General features: G+C 39.4%; 1 protein-coding gene across 1 annotated transcript in view; it reads right to left on the reverse strand.

Annotated features, from left to right (window-relative positions):
* Nucleotides 1-3,647: 3,647 nt before the first annotated feature.
* LOC108091388 (5-hydroxytryptamine receptor 2B) overlaps nucleotides 3,648-23,068 on the reverse strand; it is a 28,960-nt gene continuing 9,539 nt past the window's right edge. The window contains 8 exon segments of the mRNA XM_017190569.2: nucleotides 3,648-4,450; nucleotides 5,276-5,572; nucleotides 6,920-7,306; nucleotides 10,517-10,815; nucleotides 10,818-10,956; nucleotides 11,714-11,912; nucleotides 11,981-12,205; nucleotides 18,431-19,559. Coding sequence (XP_017046058.2) covers nucleotides 4,264-4,450; nucleotides 5,276-5,572; nucleotides 6,920-7,306; nucleotides 10,517-10,815; nucleotides 10,818-10,956; nucleotides 11,714-11,912; nucleotides 11,981-12,205; nucleotides 18,431-19,499 — 2,802 coding nt within the window. The 5' untranslated portion in view covers nucleotides 19,500-19,559 and the 3' untranslated portion in view covers nucleotides 3,648-4,263.

The following is a 23,068-nucleotide window of genomic DNA, read 5'->3' on the forward strand; positions in this document are numbered from 1 at the left end:
TTACTGATATTCCTTTTATGTTAAATGAAAAAATATATTTTTTGTTTAGAAAGCAGTTGTAAGTTCCTATTATTACTTTACTTATTGTCAACCAGGGCCGGAGAAACAGTTTTGAGTGGGGTGATGACCTCACAAATTTTCAATATCCCCCCCCTCCCACCCCTTTTGTTTCAAAATCATTCCAAATCATGATGAGGGAAACACTGTTGACATAATATAGGTAAGTATAAATTTTAATAAAACAAGAACACCAATCAATCAAAATGCAACAGGTAAAAAAAACTATTTTAAATGTAAAATGTTAATTAAAATCCATTTAATATTAATGTAATGTTAATTTAATGTTAAAATAATGTTAATTTAATATAATGTAAATGTAATGTTAACTAAATGTTAATTAAATTAATATGGCCACGTCAGCGACAATGATAATTAATTATTTTTTTCGTTTTCTCGCACCTATAATTCCCAAGTGGTTCTGGCTGATTCGTAGTGGGATACCCCTTGATTTTGGCCAATTTCTCAGTTCTCCGGGATGACCGGCAGTTTCTCTAAGAAACTTTTTCCGGTCTCTGGAAGTGTGTGTGTGTGCGTGTGTGTTAGTGACGTGGTTCCAGAGTGGGAGAGAGTATCTGGCCAACTCCTCCTACTGGAGTCCACTCCCGGATGCAGTGCATCATGGGTCGACTCCTCCTACTGGAGTCCACTCCCGGATGCAGTGCACCATGGGTCGACTCCTCCTACTGGAATCCACTCCCGGATGCAGTGCATCTTGGGTCGACTCCACCTACTGGAGTCCACTCCCGGATGCAGTGCACCATGGGTCGACTCCTCCTAGGATGCACTGCATCATGACCTGACTTGGCATGAACTTAAAGGTGCCCGATCCCTTCCTGCATGTAGTGGACTCCAGGATGCAGGGCATCCAAACCTGAAAAGGTGAGTTGCAGTTTTTTTTAATTATGTGATGACGTGGCTTTTGTAAAAAAAATGCAGTTAATTAATTCAATTTTTTTTATATTTTTTTTTCAGGTTTTTGGTTGTGTATTTGGCTGATTGCAGAAAATAATTGGTGACACCATCCAACTTGTAACTTGAAGTTCGACATCAGGATGCACTGCACCAAAGTTATTACGCAGTGAGTACATCCTTTAGACAATAAATAATTAAGTTATATATTTTAAAAAATCATAATATTTTGACAAAGAAACTAAAAGAAACAGATAAAGATCTGAAAGTTTTCAAGAACATGAACGAAATTTGAAAGGTAAATTTTATCAAATATTGAACTTGAAGTACATGAAAATCAAACACAATTAATAATTGTAAACAAGTAGCGACATATAATATAAATATATGTAGTATATATATAGTAATAGTTGTAAGAATGCGGTTACCGGAAATATATAGTATGCTGACACCACATAAATGGACTGGACAACAGGCTGCAGGATCAATTATGAATGGCGTGATCTTCTATTGAACTCCACTCCAGGATGCAGTGCATCACCTCATTGGGGTATGTATTTTTTAAACAACCGATTTGTATAAAATAATTTAACTAATATTTTGGAATGCTTCTTTTCATTACAGGTGATGACTATACCTTTCTACTTGGAGTGTACTTCAAGATGCAGTGAATCAATAACCCAAAGAGGTAAATACCTTTATTACTAGTACCTTTTTTACTAACAAATTTATTCTTACTATTATTATTTGTTACAAATTATTTATTATTATTTTTTTATTCTTATTTAATTTCAGGGTAAAGTGTAAAGTGTACATGTTGCGGATAAAGTGGTTGCAGTGGTTATCTTATTGAACTCCACTCCAGGATGCAGTGCATCACCTCATTGGGGTATGTATTTTTTAAACAACCGATTTGTATAAAATAATTTAACTAATATTTTGGAATGCTTCTTTTCATTACAGTGATGACTATTCCGTTCTGCTTGGAGTGAACTTCAAGATGCAGTTAATAAAAAACCCAAAGAGGTAAATACCTTTTTTACTAACAAAATAATTCTAACTATTATTATTTGTAACAAATTATTTATTATTTATTTTTTTCTTATTTAATTTCAGGGTAAAGTGTTAAGTGTTAATATTGCGAATAAAGTGGTTGCGGTGATTATCTTACTTCAAGAAGACGAAAGATTGCAGTGCAGATCAAGGAGCTAACTGAGTAAGTACCAATCTGAAAAGATTTATTTATGATAATCTCATAATTATTTAAGTAGTTTTTACATTAAGTTGGAAAATGCTTAACTTGGGAAGTATTTGGGAGAGTTACTATCTATCTATTTAAATAGAAACTGATTTAATTGGGCCGTGGTAAAGGCGGGATTTCTCTTCGTTTTTCTTCGATATACTCTATATGCAGGGCCGGAGAAACAGTTTTGAATCATACATTCAACTGATAATAATGGATGTAAATAAATTTTTTTCTACAAGTCAAGCATTTTGGGGTGTTGAATTCCACACCCGCTAAGATTTGGCGTGTGGAGTGCTCAACACCCGGTATACACCTTCCGCCGGCCCTGTTGTCAACCAACCCTGCAGTTCTGGATGTTCACTGTGTAGGAAAGGAAAAGGGATATTCCTAAGATTCCCTCTCTTGCTCACTCTTAGAACACATGTATGCCGAAAACGGCAATGCCATATAAAATGTCTCTATGAAATGGCGTCGTTGCGGCAACGGTTCCTACCCCCGCTGTCGTCGGTGCGGCTTCGCACATTTCATCGACGACAAAGCAGTTTTGGAACTGCAGGGAAGTTACAGACATGAAGGAATTGACAGACCGAAGCAGGAAATGTAGGGGAGCAGTCAGAAGTAGAATTGCATTAAATTTACCACAATAATGCAATTTTCATGGCATTTATGAGCACCCAGCATTCGCACACACAAACGCCCCCGCGATTATTGAAGCCACCGCCAAAGACTAATGCGGTTGTCGAGCATCCTAAGCTGGCAGTAATGGGGACTTTGGGAGGAAGACTGCGGCAAGGATGCGAGTTATGACGTAAAGCACTTAAGTTCGCCAAAACACACATATCTTGATTAGATACGCCTTGGGGCAGAGACTTTGGGGTTGCATTGAGTTTCCGCTTATTGGATTCCAGATCAGTCTCTGTCACTGTGGTTGTACCCTGGCCATCGCTTTATCCTAACTTATAGTATAGCAACTACATTGTTCCACATAGTCATATAAATAAATTTTAAGAGCAGTCCCACTCAATTAATATTTGAGTATGTTCGATAATTCCGCCAAGATAGTTGGTTAGGGACTTAATTTATCTTAAAACTCAAACATGTGATATAAAACACTTGGGGTCCTATAAAGTGTGTACATTTTGGGTCATGATAAAGTTTCATACAAAGCGGAGGAGTAGTATCTATTGTTCCGATATGACTTAATCTTTTCTTGTATCTTCGCCTAACACAAAATTCTTAAGCCTGTGAAAGACAATTGGATTGTCCTTAATCACAATCACAGATTTTATTTCTAGCAAAAAGGTTATGTATATAATTTGAAAGATATACTAAATATATACTAATTCTATACATACTATAAATAATAAGTTGACCTACCTTAAAGTGTATTTTCATTAGGACCATACAAAAAAGAAAAGGCAGTTTATTTTAAGATTACGTTCTGCTTGTTTTATTTGTTTGCCATGTGTGGAAATTAATGTTTTTTGAACGGTTAGCTTATTTACTACGGAAAGACACTTACAGACAGGATTAACTGAAGGGTCGGTTAGAAATTCATTTTGTTCTTATCAAATTAAGTTTGGGGACATATCCTACTAAAGACCACTAAACACAGTTGCTAAAGGTAATTTCATTGTTTTTTTTTTTTTACCATTTTAATCTAATCTAAATGTGGTTTTTGCTTATTTTCAACAAATTATTTGTTTTTGACTTAGAAATAGCGAGACGAGTAAAGCTAGAATGTCGGTGAGGAAATGAAACACAGTCATCGTTGCACTCACTCCTTCCCTCAATCTTCCTTTTTGATTCCCTTTTACGAGTAGAATGATATGTGGATGAGTTGTAATTTTAGTATTTTGCTTTATAGTTTCTACAAAGTCATTATTTGATTGTGATTAGTTTGCGGAAAGGTTTGCATGTATCTCCCTGAATTTAGCGTTTTCCTTTGATTAGTAGCTAGTAAGTACAGTTGACTCCGTTTGGATCTTGCGTTTCGTCCTTATAAATTCGTGTTTTATTAAGCAGACAAGGGCTGGGCTCCTCGTGGCTCAGCACTCGTCGTCGGTGATTGTGTAGCTGCCCCGGAACTCGCTCAATGGCGTCGCGTTCGCCGTGGATGGCGTCATGAGTGGCGCCCCCTGGAAGGATATGGCCAGCGGGAGGGCCGAGGGGGCGCACAGGCTCAGGGCGCCGCGTCCTTCCGTCACGGAGCGGTAGCGCAGCGGGCGGCCGGATCTGCAATTGGATGGCAATAACTAGGTTATCGACTTCGCCGTCAAACGGTGTTTCAAGTCAAAGGATTTTGCACTCAAAAAAATTATAGAGTGAAAATACCCCAACAAATTAACCAAATGCCAAATAAAATGTATACTACATTTATAATTATTATATTATAACTATAACCCACGGTAAACTTTATAACAATTTTTAAATTCTTAAATCCCAAGGCTTAGTAAAACCTTTTTTTAAACTCAAAAGCATTGAAGAAAGCAAAAAAATTGAACGAAATGAGTGTATATTATATTGAAACTAATTGGGAAGAACGATGCTTTAAAAAACTTTAGGAGTGATAGTTCGCAGATGAATGGAAATGGTTTAATTTCAATTATAATTGTTTAAGTATATTTTATGTTTAATCTTTAACAGCTTTTTAATATGCGTTTGAAACCAATATATATAAAACTTATTTTTAACTATAAGTAAAAAAACAAATGTTATTTCAGAAAGATTTTGTAGAAATCACGATGGTGGGTTTTTAATCACTGGCCAAAACCCAATTTTCAGCATCCAACATTTCCTTTTTCCCATTTATTTTGGCAGAGTGGGATTTCTAATCGATACCCATTTATTGGTGTCCACACACACGCCCACTCCAACTGCCACTTGTCTTGACTCGTTTGCCCAAAAATAAATACCCCCAAAATCAATCATACGTCACGATGCACATTTATTCCCAGCACAGTGCAGTTTTGGGGGAAATAAATTGTGTCCGATTCCCTTGGTCCTTGCCTTGGCTGTATATTCCCTTCAGATTCGCCCAGATTTATGTGGCACACTCACCGTTCGCAGTTGCACTTCAGCAGGCGGATGAAGGCCGCGCGGAACGTGCGGTTGAATATCGTGTAGATGATGGGATTGATCGTCGAGGAGACGTAGCCCAGCCAGAGACAGGTGTTCACCACGTGCTCGGGCACCTGGCACTCGGGACAGGCGGCGAACAGGATGTTCAGGATGAAGAAGGGCGACCAGCACAGCACAAAGGTGAAGAACACCAGTCCGAGCACCTTGGTGGCCTTCTGTTCCGTGGCCACCGCGTTCGCCGATAAGCTGTTCCGCTTGCTGCGGTTGTTTAGGAAGCTAAAAGGAAACAGCAGGAATTTATATCTCTTTTAGACGTTACATTTTATAGGCAATGACTTATACATGTTTTTTGGTATATAGAAAAAACTGCAGAAATCCAATTTAGAAGATGGAATTTAAGAGGATTAAAATTGTTGTTTAAAATTTAACATTGTCATATAACTACTTCATATGGCTACCAAAAAAAAATGTCATAAGCCCGCTGGTTTTAGACATGTTCGTGACAGTGATGCCAATTTGTCCTTTTTCCGGACAGATCTGTTCTGTTTTTAACGCTTCATCCGGAAAAAATTGAAAATCATCCGCATACCTGATATCTGTCCTTTTTTTTAGATTTTTCATCCGGAAATCTGTCCTTTTTTTAAAATCTAATATTAATTATTTTTTTTTTTTTCTAAAATAGTTGCTTTCGCGCTCCAATTTAAATTTATTATCGGCTGTAAAATATGAAACAGGTGGCAACTTTTCGTCTGCCATGCTTATATCGACAGTTCGGTAAAAAATGCATCGAAAAACAAATCTTTTACGATTTACTTGCACTCTCTCTTTCGGCACACGAAATTTAAAAATTTGTTTTTTTATATTAAAAATGCCAAAAGAAATGTATAAGCAAAAGTTTCGGGATGACTGGCTACTGCAGCCCGATTTTAAAAATTGGATTAGCCGATATAATTCAGACATTAACAAGGCTTATTGCAAATACTGCAAATGCAGTAATGACGAAGGAAAAATAATCGAAGATGCCTTAAAACTATTATCTTAATAAATAAAAATAAATATAAAAATAAAATAACTGTAATCTAACTTTTTGTCCTTTTTTCTATCCTTTTTATAATATTTTCATCCTTTTTCCCCTGTTTTTTTCTCAATCTGTCCTTTTTTTCGAAAAAATTTTGGCATCACTGGTTCGTGTGGTTGAATTCATTTTTCATGATTTTTTTATTTGTACATACATATACGAGTTTGTAGCATTATTTTTTTTTATTTTACTAATTTCAAATTAACGAGCAGCAATAAATTCAACAAAAATAAAGTTCCTATACCCAAAAAGAAGCGACTTAAACTGAAACTTAAAGCGTTTGAATTTGAGAATCTCGTATATTCTGGTACTTTCTTTTTCTGGAACTTCAAAATTGTCCTCTCTGAAGTTGTTCTATTTTTTTTTTATTGTTAATTTAATTATTGTTCTTAGTGTACATTCAAAAAAGAGAACTGATTTTAGCTTTCAATAAAAAACTATCCCTGAAATACATACATATGTTACATCTGAGCAACTCAGACGTGCATTACCTACAGTTTATTGGTTAATGTAGTTTGTTTTTAATGTTTTTTAGCATTACTAACCGTAGGTTGAGAGTGGGCGTGGCAACGCGGTTTAAAGCAAACTTAAAGGGCCGCGTTTTGTGGCGCTGTTGCTCGTCGGGCTTCGAAGCTGAAGGCCTCACCTGCTTGAGCAGGTGATTGCCTTTGCCCCCAGCTCCTTGACTCTGGCTCAGAGTCCCTGGTCCCTGGATGGTGGCGATTTTCATCATGCTGGTGCCCCCAGGAGTTGAGCAGCTCGTTGTCGCAGCTGATGAGCCATTGCCACCGCCACCGCCGCCACCGCCTCCCCCTTCTGCTGCTCCTCCGGCTGCTGCCCCTCCTCCGTTGCCACTGCCACTTCCATTTGTCGGATAACCCAATTGCGGCTGAGAGATGCTGACACGAACAGAGGCCCGACGATTCGGGTGGCTGCAGGATGATAAAGAACAAAAGTTTCTAATTTAAAAAGGCAGAAGAAATAAGACCACTGAGGAAAACCCCTTTTTATGTGTTTGCATTATTTTCACCAGTTAAGTCATTATCATGGCAAAAGAACTCGCAACAAAACTATTTAAGGATTCAACTTTCTTAGATAAAAAGAGATTCATTCCCCCTAAAAGACGGGGAAACTGATATACATTACCAAAAGATTCTACAAATTTAAGATGATTTTTATCTCCAACAATTAGTTGATAGTGCTTTTTTGGTTTGGCAAGGATACAAAAACTTCACGAGAAGTATCTCAATAACTATGTAGGAAAAAGAAAAAAATTTAAAAAAAAAAAATCATACGTTTTTTCCCTCAGTAGAGTCATTGCATATTTAGATTGTTTTCTTATATCTCTGAGCAAGTTTTTGATATTAGATTTGAGTCTTTTGATTGCAGGGGCCCTGCCGAAACCAACACCCAGCTCAACAGTTGATAAAATTGCCTTTTAATGTAATGATGATGGTGACTGGGGGAAGCGGAAGGGAAGGGAAGAAAGGGGAGCATACCGGGAGCTAAATGTAATGAATTTCAGTTGCTTGGGGTATGCGACCTCTGAACCTCTGAGCCGCCCCCTCCACTTTCTGTTTGCATGTGTATTTTCGCAGAGCCCCGAATCTGGCAATTTAGCTAAATGCTTTGTTTGCCGGATGGGAATGGAGGGAATCTGCCGGCAGAGGCACCTATTATATAAGAGTTATGTTATGGCCATACTGTGCGCCCTGATAATGGGGGGAAAATTCGTTTATCCTTAAGGAAGATATCACTAAGTGCCAAATCTTAGCCATCACAATGTCGCATTAAAGTTTTTCTGGAAGTGATCGAATGAAGAAAGTTACTTTAAATAGTTTACTTTGTAAGTTCACTTAACTTTTTCAAAGAAATTTTTAAATCTTAGGCTTTTTTTTTTAGATAAATTGTCTTAAAAGTTGTGATTGGTGAAAAGAATTTGAATGTAACAATTTCATTATATTGTAACAAAAGTTGGTTTCAAATGACTTGACCAGGTGACCAGTACCAAAGCTGACGTCTGGCAACCCTAGGACAGGCCAACGATCGGTCACTCTAGGACCTGTAAAAAGCCTGTCAAAAAGTTTAGAAAAGTTGCGATCACACTGATCGATGTTCTCTCCCTCTCTTCTTCCGGTTGTCTGCCAGGCCGCATGCTTGTGTAATTAAGCGGGTAATAAAAACCTAATATAAATCTTAAGAACTCTTGCTTGGTTGTTTGAATGGCGTTGGCATAACGTGGGCTGTCCCCCACCTATTAAACAGTATCCGCTCGGCTGACCGTGGCGAATTTGGAAACCTCGACAGGGCAACTAAGTTTCGTTACAATATATAGAATGGCCTTCATGAATGTAAGTTATACATATATTCTGAAGGTATTTTTGAGTTCTTTTTGTTTAATATCACCACCAGCAAAAGCATTTTTATCCAATAAAATTTTCATTTAGTAATAAAGAGAATCATTTAAATGAATTATGCCAAACTGCTGGAATAACTTTCTTAGAGGTAAGAGCAGAATGTTTTACTTTTCTTCTCCGACTTGTTAGCAGTTGGAAGGAGGTGCTCGGACCTTGCAACTGTTGCTGTCTCAGCGAATAAAACGTAAAGTTTTTCAATTTTAGACTGGCGCCGAGAGAAAGGCAAAAAATAAATAAGTAGCGCCAAAGCGGCGTCAAATGTCCAACTTATAATTTGTAATGTAACAACTTTTACGCAATGCAATCCTTCGTTTTTTGGATGGAGGCAAAAGTTGTCGTATTTCCCAAGGGGGCAGCCAGGTAGATCCTGGGGCTCTTGGCTTATTAGGAATTCATATATTTGTTTGGCAACTTCGGTCGCCCGCCAAAAGGGCGGAGCGCATAATCGCGACGTTCATTAGCTTTTTCCGCTCAAGGTGATGACTTATTCGCTCTCCATTTCAGCTATGCTAAATTGCTGCTGACCGCCAGCTGAGCAAGCCATCCGAAAATTTCTGTGGCCCATTTGGCTGCACTTTGCTTTTATTTCCAGTACTTTTGGGGGTCCTTTTTTGGGCCTCCCCAGTATTTTTCGACTGCTGGCAACAATGTCGGATGCGACATTTGCTCCTTTCTTGCGGCTGCCCTTTCTGCATTTTACGCTGTATTTATTGTCCCAACAACAACAATGTGGCTGCAGCTAAAATGGGGCGACAAGCGGGTTTGTGTTTGTGCTCTTTTTTTTTTTGTTTCGCTGCACCACATGACGTATGAGTGATTTATGTCCGAGCTGCCATGCCACCAGATTAAGCATACGACATGTTGTGCGAGTGCTGTAAATGTGTATTTAATAGCTTGAATATTTATAATTAATTTCCCTCGGCACTGGTAGGGGTATTGATAAACTCGTACACGCATATGTATCTCTGGCAGTGTGAAACATTGTTCTTTTACAACATGCCATATGGCTTTGCAGCTTTTGTATTGTAGCACGATTAATTATTTAGGCTCGGCAAAATGGTCACACAAACTTTAGGCCAACTTAAAACAACAATCCAAAATATTTGTAGTCATTTTTTTAGCATCCGTTTCAGGTATATATATTTTAATGAAAAAATTTAAGCTGGGATATGGGAATTAATTGTAAATTGATATTAAAGAAATTCTGCTTAATAGTATATGATAAATATAGGGTATAGTTGAATTGGACCAACCAACCTTGATGAAAAAAGTAGACTAGTAAAATCCAAATATATCATCCAAATTATTGTAACAAAAAAACAACAAGTATCTCCATTTGTTAACCCCAATATTCTAGCTGCTATAGTTCCGAGATCTCGAAGATCATACGGATGGACAGACAGATATACAGACTTTTCGAAAAATGTAAACAAATATTGACTAAATCGGAATTCATATTTAATTTTTCTCAATTTTAGTGTTTTTATTCTACCAAATAAAAAAAAAATTGTTTTATACACTCAAAAAACAGATTTAATTCTTAGGTTAAACACTTTGATAATCATTGTTTTCACTGCAAGGTATGAACCTTCAACTGCTCTTTGTTGTCTAAGGGAATTTCATTCCCGTGCAGTCGTGAAATTGTGCAGAGAATATTCCGATCACAATTAGCAATGCGTCGCCACCCGGCAGGCCGCAATTAATTCTCAAGAGCCATCCACTCACCTGTCCATTAGGTTGGGATTGCCGCCGTGCTTGCGCCAGAAGCTGCTCGAGTGCGACTTGCCGGCGGAGTGGCAGCTGGAGGCGGGCGACGACGACTGCCGCAGGATGCCTCCGCCGGAGAACCGGAAGCTGCTGCGGGCGGCTGCTGCGCTCCGGGAGCCACTTCCACTGCCATTGGCCACGTTGCGGAAGCTCACCGTTCCGATGCTCCGGCTGCTCGGCGTTCGCTGCTGCATCAGCGGCCGTTCGGCGGGCTCCACGCTGTTCCCCCTCGCGGAGCCCCTGCCCGGGCATCGCTCCTCCCCCCTCCCCCCGCGCTGTTGAAGTTGCGGTTGCTGTCGCCCATCGAGAGGAACTTGTTGTTGCCGCTGGAGAAGCTGCTGTGCATCTGCAACTGCTGCTGGCTGTGCTGTGGCCTGATGGTGAAGCGGCCACCCAGTCTGCAAAGGATACGATGAAAGTAGAATAAGCCAAATTTCACTTTTTATTAGGTGTTGATGAAATCAATTAAAATATGTAGCAAGCAGCCCTATGTACATATACCTATTATTAAGCACTGCTTGATAAGCAGTTAACGTATGTACGTCTCTCTCTTGCACATACGAGATTGTGAAATAGGCTAAGCATTAACAGAGATGATGAAATAAATATCACTTTTGCTGCGACCACTGAAGTGAATAGACCCTGATTGTATCACTACAAATATATATAAATATATATATGTATATTTGTAGGAAACAATGATATTGGGTTATCCAAGTGCAGATTGAACAAATAATTAGACTGCACTTTATGAAAGAAATTGGTTTTGTAGATGCATCTCATTTGGGTATCAAGCTTCATTTGGAAGAGGTATCTGGGCTTCTTCAATTGCGGCTGATTTTTCTGAGTGCAGAGAGGTGTTGAAGCAAGAGGACAGACTGGGTGAACTGCTGGTTGATTGAGTTAACGCTAATTTGCCGCGCTTGGCCGAGTTTCCATTGACCTCTGAAAGCCAATCAGTGGCACAATTGCAGTGTTTGAAGAAGGCTGCGAAAATGAATCGACCTCTAAAATCGGAAACTGGTCTTAAGCCGGGAAAAGGAAAATCTGCATAAAAATGCCATATTGGATTCCAATTCAATGTTAAATTTTGTTCCCAAGTTAAAGTTTATGTCTAGTCCAAACTGACATTCTTATAATGTTATTTATATGCACCTGCGGAACAGTTCACTCTCCGGATGCTCGGCAGCAAAACGCGCCTTCTTTCTGAGGAGCGGAATGGTCAGGGCGTAGGTGGTGACCATCATGAGCATGGGGATGTAGAAAGCCACCAGGGATCCGAACACGAAGAATGCGCGGTTGTTGATCACACAGACGTTGGGCTCGGGCATAATGTTCTTCTCGTTGACCAGACCTGAGAACACAAAAAACGAAAGCGTAAAGAAGATAAAGAATACCAAACTTTTCCACCCTTCCATTTACCCAGCACTGTTATCGAGCTGGAGACCATCATGGCCATCAGCCAGACAATCGCAATCTTGATGCCAGCCAAACGCTTCGTGGACCGGTGCCTCGACCCCAATGGATTCCGGATGCCCAGGTAGCGACCCAAACTTATGAAGCACATGTGCAGGATGCTCGACGAGCATGCCAGCACGTCACAGGTCACGTATATGTTGCACCAGGTGAATCCGAGTGGCCAGTAACCTGAACAAGAAAACATAAAAGTTTCGAAAGGGTTTAATTAAAAAGAATTGAGTTTTCCTTTGCTTATGCTATGAATTGAATGAATTCTCAATCACGAGAATCCGAAATATCCCCCATTTTATGCGGTGCCGAAGAATTAATGAAGTGATAGAGTGAGTTCCCAAAAGTCTAAATTGTAACAGGCTGGGTATTAATTATGTACATATACTAACTTATACTATTATTATATTACTTTGTAAACGCTGGTCACACTTCTGATCTCTCGAGAGAGGAGGTGCTCTCTCGAGAGAGTAAGAAGCTGAACATAAACGGGGGTTTAAAGTTAGCTGCCTGCGAGCAGCAAGTCAGTTCGTATTGAAAGTTAAAAGAGATCACAATAAAGAAGATCCTGATACAAAATGTAGATGGAAGTAAAAGTAAACAAACAATTTGGTTGCGCCTCACCATTTCATTCATAAAAGGCTATATTTCTAGTCAACTTCATTGTGCAAGCAAAAACGTAAATAGAGTATATTGCTTACTTAAATTGCTTTTATTACTTATTTAACGTAATATTTTAAGATTTTGATCACTGCGGAGGGCGTTCCACGTAAAATTAAAGGACTTTTTTTTGTGAAAGTCTACTAAACATAGATCGTACACGCTTTTCATTTCGATTTATTTCGGTTTTTGCGTTAGCTGCTTAACACTCGAGTGACTCATTTAACTTGACATCAATGGGCGGCCGGCATTTCATCGAGGCCGAGCTCTCGAAGGCAAAACCTCTACAAAAACTCAATTGCTGGCCTGCCGGGAGTCGAACTCGGTATTAATTAGTACAAATTGCGTCCAAATGCGTTGGGTGTTCTGTGCTCGATAGTCGGGTGATGGGTGAAGGGTGAAGGGTGCGACGGGCTTTTACACGCTACTTTGCTAGAGACAGACACACAAGGGTCCTTTCCGCCAAACAAAGTCAGACAATCAGAATTTGGGCCACTGGTGTTGGGGATGAATATCATGTCGTATTTAGTTTTATATGCTTGTCACTGACACACTCAGTTCCAGAAGTGTGAGGCGGCCGTCAATGTATTTATTACGCATACGCCATGTGGAACTCGAAGAGTTCGGGGTGAAGTCAAGAGGCAGACGCTGAAACAACGCAGCTGTGGTCGTACTCGAAGCTGTCGCAAGTTTTCCTATGTACACCCTTCTCAATCCTTAATTTCATTTTCTAAAAAAACATTTGTGGTATTGTGGTTTATGATATTTATCCAAAAGCTAGGAGCCGTTTTAATTTACCCAATTTGAATCTAGGACAATTAGTCGTTCCTTTTCCTATTTGAGTATCCAGAAGTAAGCTACATTAATGTTGTTTAAAACGTTAAAGACTTAAGGGGAGGGTAAGGTCAAATCGTGCAAAAAAAAGCCATGTTTTTGTGATTTTTTTCCTGACGACACAGTTAAAATTTATTTTTTCAACCAACGGTATATTAAAGTATGACATTAGAAGAATGTTTTATCAAATTTTTACAAAAAAAATATTAAAAAATATGGCAATGGTAGCAATTGTCCGGACGTGTCGCCAAAAAAAGTTGAATTGCGGTGCCCCTCATAACTCGGTGCTGGATCATCTCAAATTAAAAAATGAAACTTCATTCGTTAGATAATAGTTCGCCCCAGGTAACGCTGTAAAACTTTTTTGAAAATTGCAATTTTTTAATTTTTTGGAAGACTTTGAAGTGAAAAACACAATTTTTTGGGAAAAAATCGGTTAATTTGTCATTGCAAAATCAAAATTATGAACAAAAAAAAAAAAAACTCGACAGCGTTACCTCGTAAAATATGTACAGAAATAGTGTTTAAAATTTCAAAAGGATCGGTGCAGTAGTTTTGAAGTTATGAGGGGCACCGACTTTGAAAATAGCGTGTGTGGCAAAATCGATTCAAAGTATTTTTATACGTGAAAATACGCCCAAATACGGTTGTTTAAAACGCTGTAACTCCGTTAGTTTGACTTTAATTGACTCAAAATTTTTACACAATGTTCTCGACATATTAATCATTCAGAAAAAATAAAAAAAAAAAAATATAAAAAAAAATTTTTAAAACCTTACCCTCCCCTTAAAACATAATGAAAAATAATGGAGGTCAATGCCGTTTTTATGCGTAAGCCTTATAATTTGTGATTGTAAAGAGACCCTTTAGAGAGAGAGAGTCCTTTTCACAATGTTTATTTTATTTTTTTTATTGTTTAATGTTTATACAATTTATAATTTGGTTTCTATTAATTTAATAAATATTTTTCGACTTGCTTCTAACGCTTCCCGCGTTCTATGGTGAAAAATCTTTACGGCTTGAGTGCGGGAACAAGCCCGACTGAGCAATATCCGATGTTTATGTAAACTAAAGAAAAAACTCCTACAACTGGCCCATTTTCGGATTAATTGCTAGCAAAAGCTCGGGTCGTTGTTTATGTTATTGTTGCCGCTGCAGCTAAAAACACACTTAAGGCTTTTAGTTACATTTAGTTTACAGTTTTCGCCGACTTTTCAACGCAGCACTCACACAGAAAAACACAAAAGTGAAATAACAGACCTTGTCCTCGGTCTCGGCATTTAAGGAGTGGGTTTTAAATGGCCCAAAAAAGTAAATGGAAAAGGACAAAAAAAGTCGTTTTAGTTGAGTGCCTCTGCCCGGGAGTATGTAGAAATTTAGAAGATTTTACTGTGCACAGATGCTTTCTATCTAATAATAATTGCAAATAGTAAAGAGTTTTATGTTTGTGAAGTGGTTTAGTACAGGACGTAACGGGCCGGATGAAAAGTCCCCGGTTTACCATAGTAAAAAATTTTTTTTTTGCAAAATTCAATTTTATTATTCAACATAGTTGCCTTCGAGGGCGATACAGCGATTATAGCGATTTTCCAACTTTTCGATGCCACTTTTGTAGTACTCTTTCGGTTTATCCTCAAAATAGGCCTCAGTTTCAGCTATCACTTCATCATCGGTCTTAAATTTCTTGCCAGCGAGCATTCTTTTAAGGTCCGCAAACAGGAAATAGTCGCTGGGGGCCAGATCTGGAGAATACGGTGGATGAGGAAGCAATTCGTAGCCCAATTCATAAATTTTAGCCATCGTTTTTCCAGACTTGTGACATGGTGCATTGTCTTGGTGGAACAGCACTTTTTTCCTCTTCAAATGCGGCCGTTTCTTTGCGATTTCGGCTTTCAACCGCTCCAATAAAGCAATGTAATAGTCGCTGTTGATTGTCTGTCCCTTCTGGAGATAGTCGATGAATATTATTCCATGCGCATCCCAAAAAACAGACGCCATAACCTTTCCAGCCGACTGTTGCGTTTTTCCACGCTTTGGATTGGGTTCGTCGCTTGCTGTCCATTCAGATGATTGACGATTGGACTCTGGAGTGTAGTGATGGAGCCATGTTTCATCCATTGTCACATATCGACGGAAAAATTCGGCTTTATTGCGCTTAAACATCTCCAAACACTGCTCCGAATCATCAACTCGTTGTTGTTTTTGATCGATTGTGAGCTCGCGCGGCACCCACTTTGCACAGAGCTTTCGCATGCCCAAATATTCGCGAATGATATGATGTACACGTTCCTTTGATATCTTTACAATGTCTGCTATCTCGCTCAACTTCATTTTACGGTCATTCAAAATCATTCTATGGATTTTTTTGATGTTTTCGTCGGTAACAGCCTCTTTTGGGCGTCCACTGCGTTCACCGTCTTCAGTGCTCATTTCACCACGTTTAAACTTAGCATACCAATCAATGATGGTTGATTTTCCTGGTGCAGACCCCGGAAACTCTTTATCAAGCCACACTTTGGCTTCAACTGTATTTTTTCCTTTCAAAAAGCAATACTTTATTAACACACGAAATTCTTTTTTTTCCATCTTTTCAACAATAACAAAAGTAGCTTCACTCAAATCGATATAACTCCCGAACTAATTGTCCGATTGCTGTCAAATTTTGACACGTATCGTTTGAAGGTTGGTACTGAATGAAAATCATATGGAAAAAAATCTAGTAAAATCTAGTATGGGTCAGACCGGGGACTTTTCATCCGGCCTGTTATATATGTTGTATTTTTAATTTAATGTGATTTTATCTAAAGGGAAAGTTTACCCCCATTCCCAAAAGATGCAAATGTTTAATTTAATTTTCAAAAATAGTACCCAAAATCGATTCGGTAAAGCTTACTGATTTGTCTTGAAGCAAAATGAATTTCCCACTGATGTTATTAATGTATTTGGGACCAGTACTCAATCCATTTTTGTGCGATGGGTATGGGATCCGGGTAGGGATTTGTTTCTCGGTTCATGTATGGCGATGACTGCGCGCTTAATTTATGCAAACGTTTGATCTGTTTTCGCTACGCTGAATTCACTTCTGGCCAGGCTGGAAATGTTGGAAATGTTGGGGGCTTGCCAGACTTTATTTTGGGGTTTTACCAGTGTCATATGCAAATAAGTCGAGTTACCTCAGGCTTAGTATATTTTGAGAGTAATGAGGCGGGAACTCATTACGCCCTTGTAGAGGGTATCAAATAATTGTAATAGAAGAAATGAGAACCTTAAGAATGTTTTGCTAGTTAAACATGGATCACTAGGCGTAAGCAGATCGATTTAAACAATCCCGGTGATCATTCATTAATAAGCTTAAGCCACAATAATTATGATTACGTTTCCGTGGATATGCAACTCTCTGCAATAGCCACATGACTTTCTTTAATAGTTTCGGAATGTTTGCTAAGACTTCTGTACGAAATTACCTACTGCAAGGGTAAAATAGTTAAAATAGAATCAGAAATAAAAATTATGAAAGACATAATCAAGAATTTAATCACTGCTCTTAAAACTGTCTTTAAATTGTTCCGACTTAAAAGGCTTATACTTTTAAAACGGAACTTAACGTGGGGATAAAATTGACCAAATATACAGATGAAAAGGTAAAAGGGGCATTGCCTTACAGAACGGCTTTTATATATAAGTAAAAAAAATATGTACATACATATTTATGTTGCTGGAGACGTCAGCTGAAGATTAGTACCCACCATTTTCATAAAAATAACAGCCCAAACAGTAAGAAAATGGGCAAACAAAAGTTTGCTAAAAAAGTGTGTTTGTTCCAAACCAGGAAACGAGACAATTTTACCTACAAATTAAAAAATTTTATGCATATGGAATTTGTCGTTTTAACCACATTACATGAGAGTTAAATATGGGTCCAAAATCTCGCATTGCATTATGATACTACATGACACCGAGTGTGCCATTTCTAATCTACAAGTGGGGAGTATAAAAACGAGTCTAAGGAAAGCTAAAATCCTATTCAAACATCAACAAGCAGAGTCACGCGTTTGTCATTCTAGTTTGTTGCTGCTGGCACTTTAACTTTCGCTACACTGAGACAAAAACTGACAAAGCACGGCCAAAATAGTCCAACTTGACAACTGGCTCCTAAGCCCACTCTTCCATAGGTCGGTTTTAGAACACACCACCTTCAAGTTGTAGTGATACAATTAGGGTCTTGTTTCTTCAGTGGTCGCAGCAAAAGTGATCTTTATTTCATCATCCCTGTTAATGCTTAGCCTATTTCCCAATCTCGTATGTGCAAGAGAGAGACGTACATACTTAGAGATGGGATTACATGGTGTTTCTTAAAGGAGTAAGGGGGACATAAAGGATGACTTAACTTAAGGGATACACAATAACGTTAACTGCTTACAAGCAGTGCTTAATAATAGGTATATGTACATAGGGCTGCTTGCTACAAAGTTAAGCGCTGTTCGGCTTCATTTTCCCAGTGCAGCACTGCTGCACTTTGCTGCGAGTGTAATTGAGCCAGAGCGGAAGCAGCCAACGAGGCTAACAACTCATGACAATGGGTGGTGGGTGGTGGTATGGAATGGGATTGGATGGGGCTGTGGTGGCAGAGCGATGGGGTGGAGACGCGCCGAGGGTGCAGGAAATGGCGTCGAAATAATTCATGTGCAAATGCATTAGTCGCTGACTTGCACTGCCACTTGATTGCTGGAGTGCGCTCGTAGAAGCCGAGTGAAAGATAAAAGTTTGCTTAAAGGAAGTCAGAATAACAGCCATTTAATGGTTTCCAAAGCCTTCTCAAAGGGACAGCCCTCCCCTCCATACATTTTTGTGCAAATGGAGTTCCTACTTAAACGGCAAGTGGGTATTTTTTTTAAAGGACCTCTTACTCACCCAGGAAGGCGGGAATGGCACCCATGGGCATCACAAACAGACTGACCAGCAGATCGGCTATCGCCAGGGAGAACAGGAAGTAGTTGGTGACGTTCTGCAGCTTTCGGTCCAGTGCCACGGCCAAGCAGACCAGGATGTTGCCCAGGCCGCCCGCGAAGATGAAGAAGACCACGAACAGGAAGAGCCAGTCGTACCCGTGGGGACTGTAGTCCAGGAAGCTCCGCGTGACAGCGGCATCGGTCGATGGGGCTGCGGTGGAGGCGGCGACTGTCGATGTGGTCAGTGCCGTGTAGTTGGCCAGAATCATGTCCAGGCTGGAGCTGGTGGCGTTCGGGATGCCAAAGGTGTCGTTGCCGGGTAGCTCGAGTAGCTCGCTCAGGTTGAGAAACGTCCAGAGGCTGTCCTGCTCGTTCCCCAGCTCGATTTGAAACGCCTCCAGGAGGCTGTCGTTCGAGGGGCCCTCAGACCCCAGACTCTCCGGCACCCCAATTGGCTCCCTCCGATGCTGCTGCAGGTGGCAGAGGAACAGCTCGTGCGGCTGCCCCAGCTCGCAGTGGAACACATCCTCCCCGTTCCCGTCCCCATTGCCGCAGCTCGAACTATCGCTAAGTGTATCACCCGTATTATCACTGAGGGCCTCGTTGATTGCCAGCCGAAATCGCTCATACGCCTCGTTCGCCACTTGCAGCAGCCGCGCCTTCAGCCTGAACGTGCAGCCATTTGGGTCCGACAATGGGCTCTCCACATCGCATCTGTAGAGTGCCGCCTGCCCCCCCGTCGCCCCATCGAACGGCTGCCGGGCGCACTGGAATGTGCTGTTGTCGCCGCTGGCGAGGATGTTGCTGGTGGGCAGGATGTGGAGGCTGTTGTTGCCGCTTTCGCAGTCAATGAGCGGCTGTCCCACCTCGGGCCAATCCGCCTCTTCCAGTCGACAGCTAAAGTGTCGCTCTGTGAATCTCGCTGTTGCTGGTGTTGCTGTTGCTGGTGTTGCTGCTTCTGATGTTGCTGGTGTTGTTGTTGCTGGTGCTTCTGTCGTTGGTCCAGGACCAGAGTAGCTTTGCATCTCCATTTCATTCTAAAGCTGTGCGGCTTCCCCAGCGAAACACCAACTCGGATGCAAAATAATTGCCTGCAAATAATAAATGGGATTGTTTATTTACAACTTGTTTAATTTATGTTTTTAGGTAAAAGTGTTTGCTCTATAAGATGAGCTAGCGCGAATGCAGCCTCAGCTTTTTCACTGAATCACTCAACATTTTTTCGATAAAATAAAACCAACCTATAAAACTGATTTTCTATTCCACATTTGCTAACTCTTTATATCAATTTTAATACCGACGATTCTGAGTCAATTTTGTCTAGTACTTCTTTAATAATTTCATAATAACTTGTTATCAAGTTGAAAAGCAAGCAAGGAAACTAGCAATCTAATCGAAAACCTATTTAACTCTTTTAACAAAGATTTATCTGGTTATTTCGATACTTGCAATGTCAGCTTTATGAAAACCTTCATACCATTTAAGAATTAGGGCGATTTTCTAAAAATTGTTTTAACGCAAAAACAAGAGTTGATTGACTAAAAGAAGTATTAGTATTTTAAAAGATTACGCCTACTAAAAATTTTCTGTTGGAATGTGCTCTTCAACTGTGCTCTTTAACTGGACTTTATTTATTTAACAAGACTTTATTTTTGTTTTTTATAGCTTCAACACTTTTTCTAATATAAATAATAAGGAAGTAAAAACATTTATTTTGATTGAGTTTTAAACAAAACCTTTTTAAAAGGTTAATATTAAGAATCAAAGTTAAGCATCGCAGATTTGAAATTTTGTGTCGAAATATCGATGGGCATCAATCAATAATAAATTGTTTATCATTTAATTGGCTCGCTTATTTACACAATAAATTGATATGTAAATAAATGTTAATTAAGTGTATATTTCCCATTAGCCTATTGGTTATCAGTAATCGGGCAAATGGCATCATCGGTATGAAAAGAATTTTTAATCCGTTTTTCCGCATAACGAAATGACTGTTAGGCCAATTACTAGAACTTTCTACGCCGCCATTTGACAGGAAAGCCGCATTAGAGGCAAAATCGACAAAATGAAGAATATAGCCGCCATATTTCCAATATGCGTTTGTGTGCTCCTGTCAATAGATGACAGCTGAAGAGTTGAGCTCGATGGGATGCACCAGATGATGATGATGTTGCCGTGACGATGGCAGTGTCAACAAGGGCTGGCGACTCGATTTGAATTCGCCTTAAATGGCGCGGCAACAAAGGGCCTCACGCTCATGGGTCCCTCTTTGACCTTCTGCCAAACATCCGCCCACAACCCCACCAACACCCCCACCCCTACTCCCACATCCCATCCCACTTTGGCCTTGAATGCGGCTTTTGTGCTTGTGTCAGAGCCAAATTCAGCCGTCAACTGCGTGTTTCTAAAATGCGGTTCCCATTTTCCTTTTTCGGTTGCGTTTTTTTTTTTGCTTTCATTGGCGGCTTGCACAAATTGGTTGTCGCCACTGATAATGAGACTCGTTCGCGCATACATGCACATGGCCGAAAATTAATTAAAATCGCTGCAGATACAAAAATTAGGCAGGCTCTGCGGTCCTGCACTAGAACACCGTTCACATGAAATTATGGCTTTGAAAATTGCATGCTAATTTTGTGGTGAGGAAAGGTTATTTCTGCGAAGGCAAGGACTTGTGTGTAGCAAGCAGCCCTATGTACATATACCTATTATTAAGCACTGCTTGATAAGCAGTTAACGTTATTGTATATTCCTTAAGTTAAGTTATCCTTTAGGTCCCTCTTACTCCTTTAAGAAGCACCATGTAAACCCATCTCTAAGTATGTACGTCTCTCTCTTGCACATACGAGATTGTGAAATAGGCTAAGCATTAACAGAGATGATGAAATAAAGATCACTGAAGAGAAAACACCCTGATTGTATCACTACATGTGTAATATATATTATATTTGGGCCAACTACAATATTGAGAAGTTAGTGACTCTACCAAAGCAGCCAGAGATCAAACGGTTTTAGAAAGAGATAGAAAGAGCGTTCTTCAATCCTTACACATTGCCAAGCGATTTAAAGTTTATAATAATTTGTATCCTCATGTTCCAGCCAGGCTTTTTATTCGATGTGATTTATCGCCCGGGCAACGTTGGCCCTCGAGAGACCCAAAAAAGTGTGCCACCACACACATAACTATAGTGCTGTACGATAAACACGGCAAGGTGATGGGAGGATGGGTGGAGAGCACCGGGGGGGTCCCTTATGCATATGAAACGCGCTTTGACAGTGCACTTTGCTTACTTAATTTGAGTGGTGACGTGGCAGAAGCAGAAGCAGAATCCCCGTAACGAGAGGCTTTAATGACGTCGCAGCAATTTAAAGTCGAGGCCTGTCACTTGGGGAGGAGTACTTTAATCGCACACAACGCCTTTGTTTTCCACGTGAATGTGGGTGAGCGGCTGAAAGAGATACATTTATGCAGCTGCGAGCCAAACGAATGCCATAATTAACGTCTCTGTCGGGGTAAGAACTGGGATGTCGTTACATGACTCTCGAAAACGCCTCTTTTAAAAAGTGTACCAAGCCCATTATTAACACCACGTGTTTCCCATTAAATGTCATCGGTTTTGTCCGCAGTTTAGCTTGCAAAACAGTGATCACGGCAAACATTGAATTTCGGAAGTCCGTTTATACGCAAGCTACACATTTTACACCACATTTTACACCACTTTACAACACTGTAATGAGAGTTGTTTGTATGCTGGTTTGCAAAATAAAATAATTTGGAATAGCGCACTCGGTTTTATCTGAAGGTGCGATCATTAATACCCTAATTATCAAAGAAAGTGGTAAATGCCAAGCAAAGTACAAGCAAGGAAATAGAGAACAAGTAAGGTAAGCTTTTCCAGGCCCGGAAATCTATCAAATAGCTGCCATAGGAAAGATCGAAAAATATATATATATAAATAATGCGAAAAAATTATAACGTCGTTGTTTTTTTAATACCAAGAGCATGACTTTCAAAATATTGAGTTTTTTAATAGCCTTTGAATCGAGAAAAAATTTCATTATAATCCGACAACGTATGAAGCTGCCATAGGAACGATCGGAAAATCTATATAGAAATAACGAAAACAAAGTTATAACATCGTTGTTTTTCATCAGACAAACATGATTTATGGAATATAGAGTTTTCTAACGAGTTTTGAATAGCGACTCAAACTTCATCAAAATCGGACGATTATATCTTATAGGTGCCATATGAATAAAAGTCGAAAATATGGAAAATTAGTAGAAAAATCCTCATAGCTTTGATGTTGATAAGCTTTTATGTATTTTGTTCGTCATATTTGATGAGTGCAAGGGGGTATAAGCTTTTCATTTCGGAAAAAAACCTAAAAGTAAAAGAAAAAGTTTTGATTTACTTTTTTATTTATTAGTTCATCTTGAAGTTCAATACTAATTTTAATTTAATATGAAAACTTACAGTCGATATACATAGTAATAATTTGAGAAAATAATGAGAAAATTCAAAAACATGATTTAAGCTTAACAAAATGTTTTGAATGAAGATAAAGTCGGTTCATACGGTTGAAGTACTGCAAAA

The sequence above is a fragment of the Drosophila ficusphila genome, unplaced genomic scaffold (genome assembly GCF_018152265.1).
Source record: "Drosophila ficusphila isolate 14025-0441.05 unplaced genomic scaffold, ASM1815226v1 contig_791, whole genome shotgun sequence".
Classification (NCBI taxonomy): Eukaryota; Metazoa; Arthropoda; class Insecta; order Diptera; family Drosophilidae; genus Drosophila; species Drosophila ficusphila.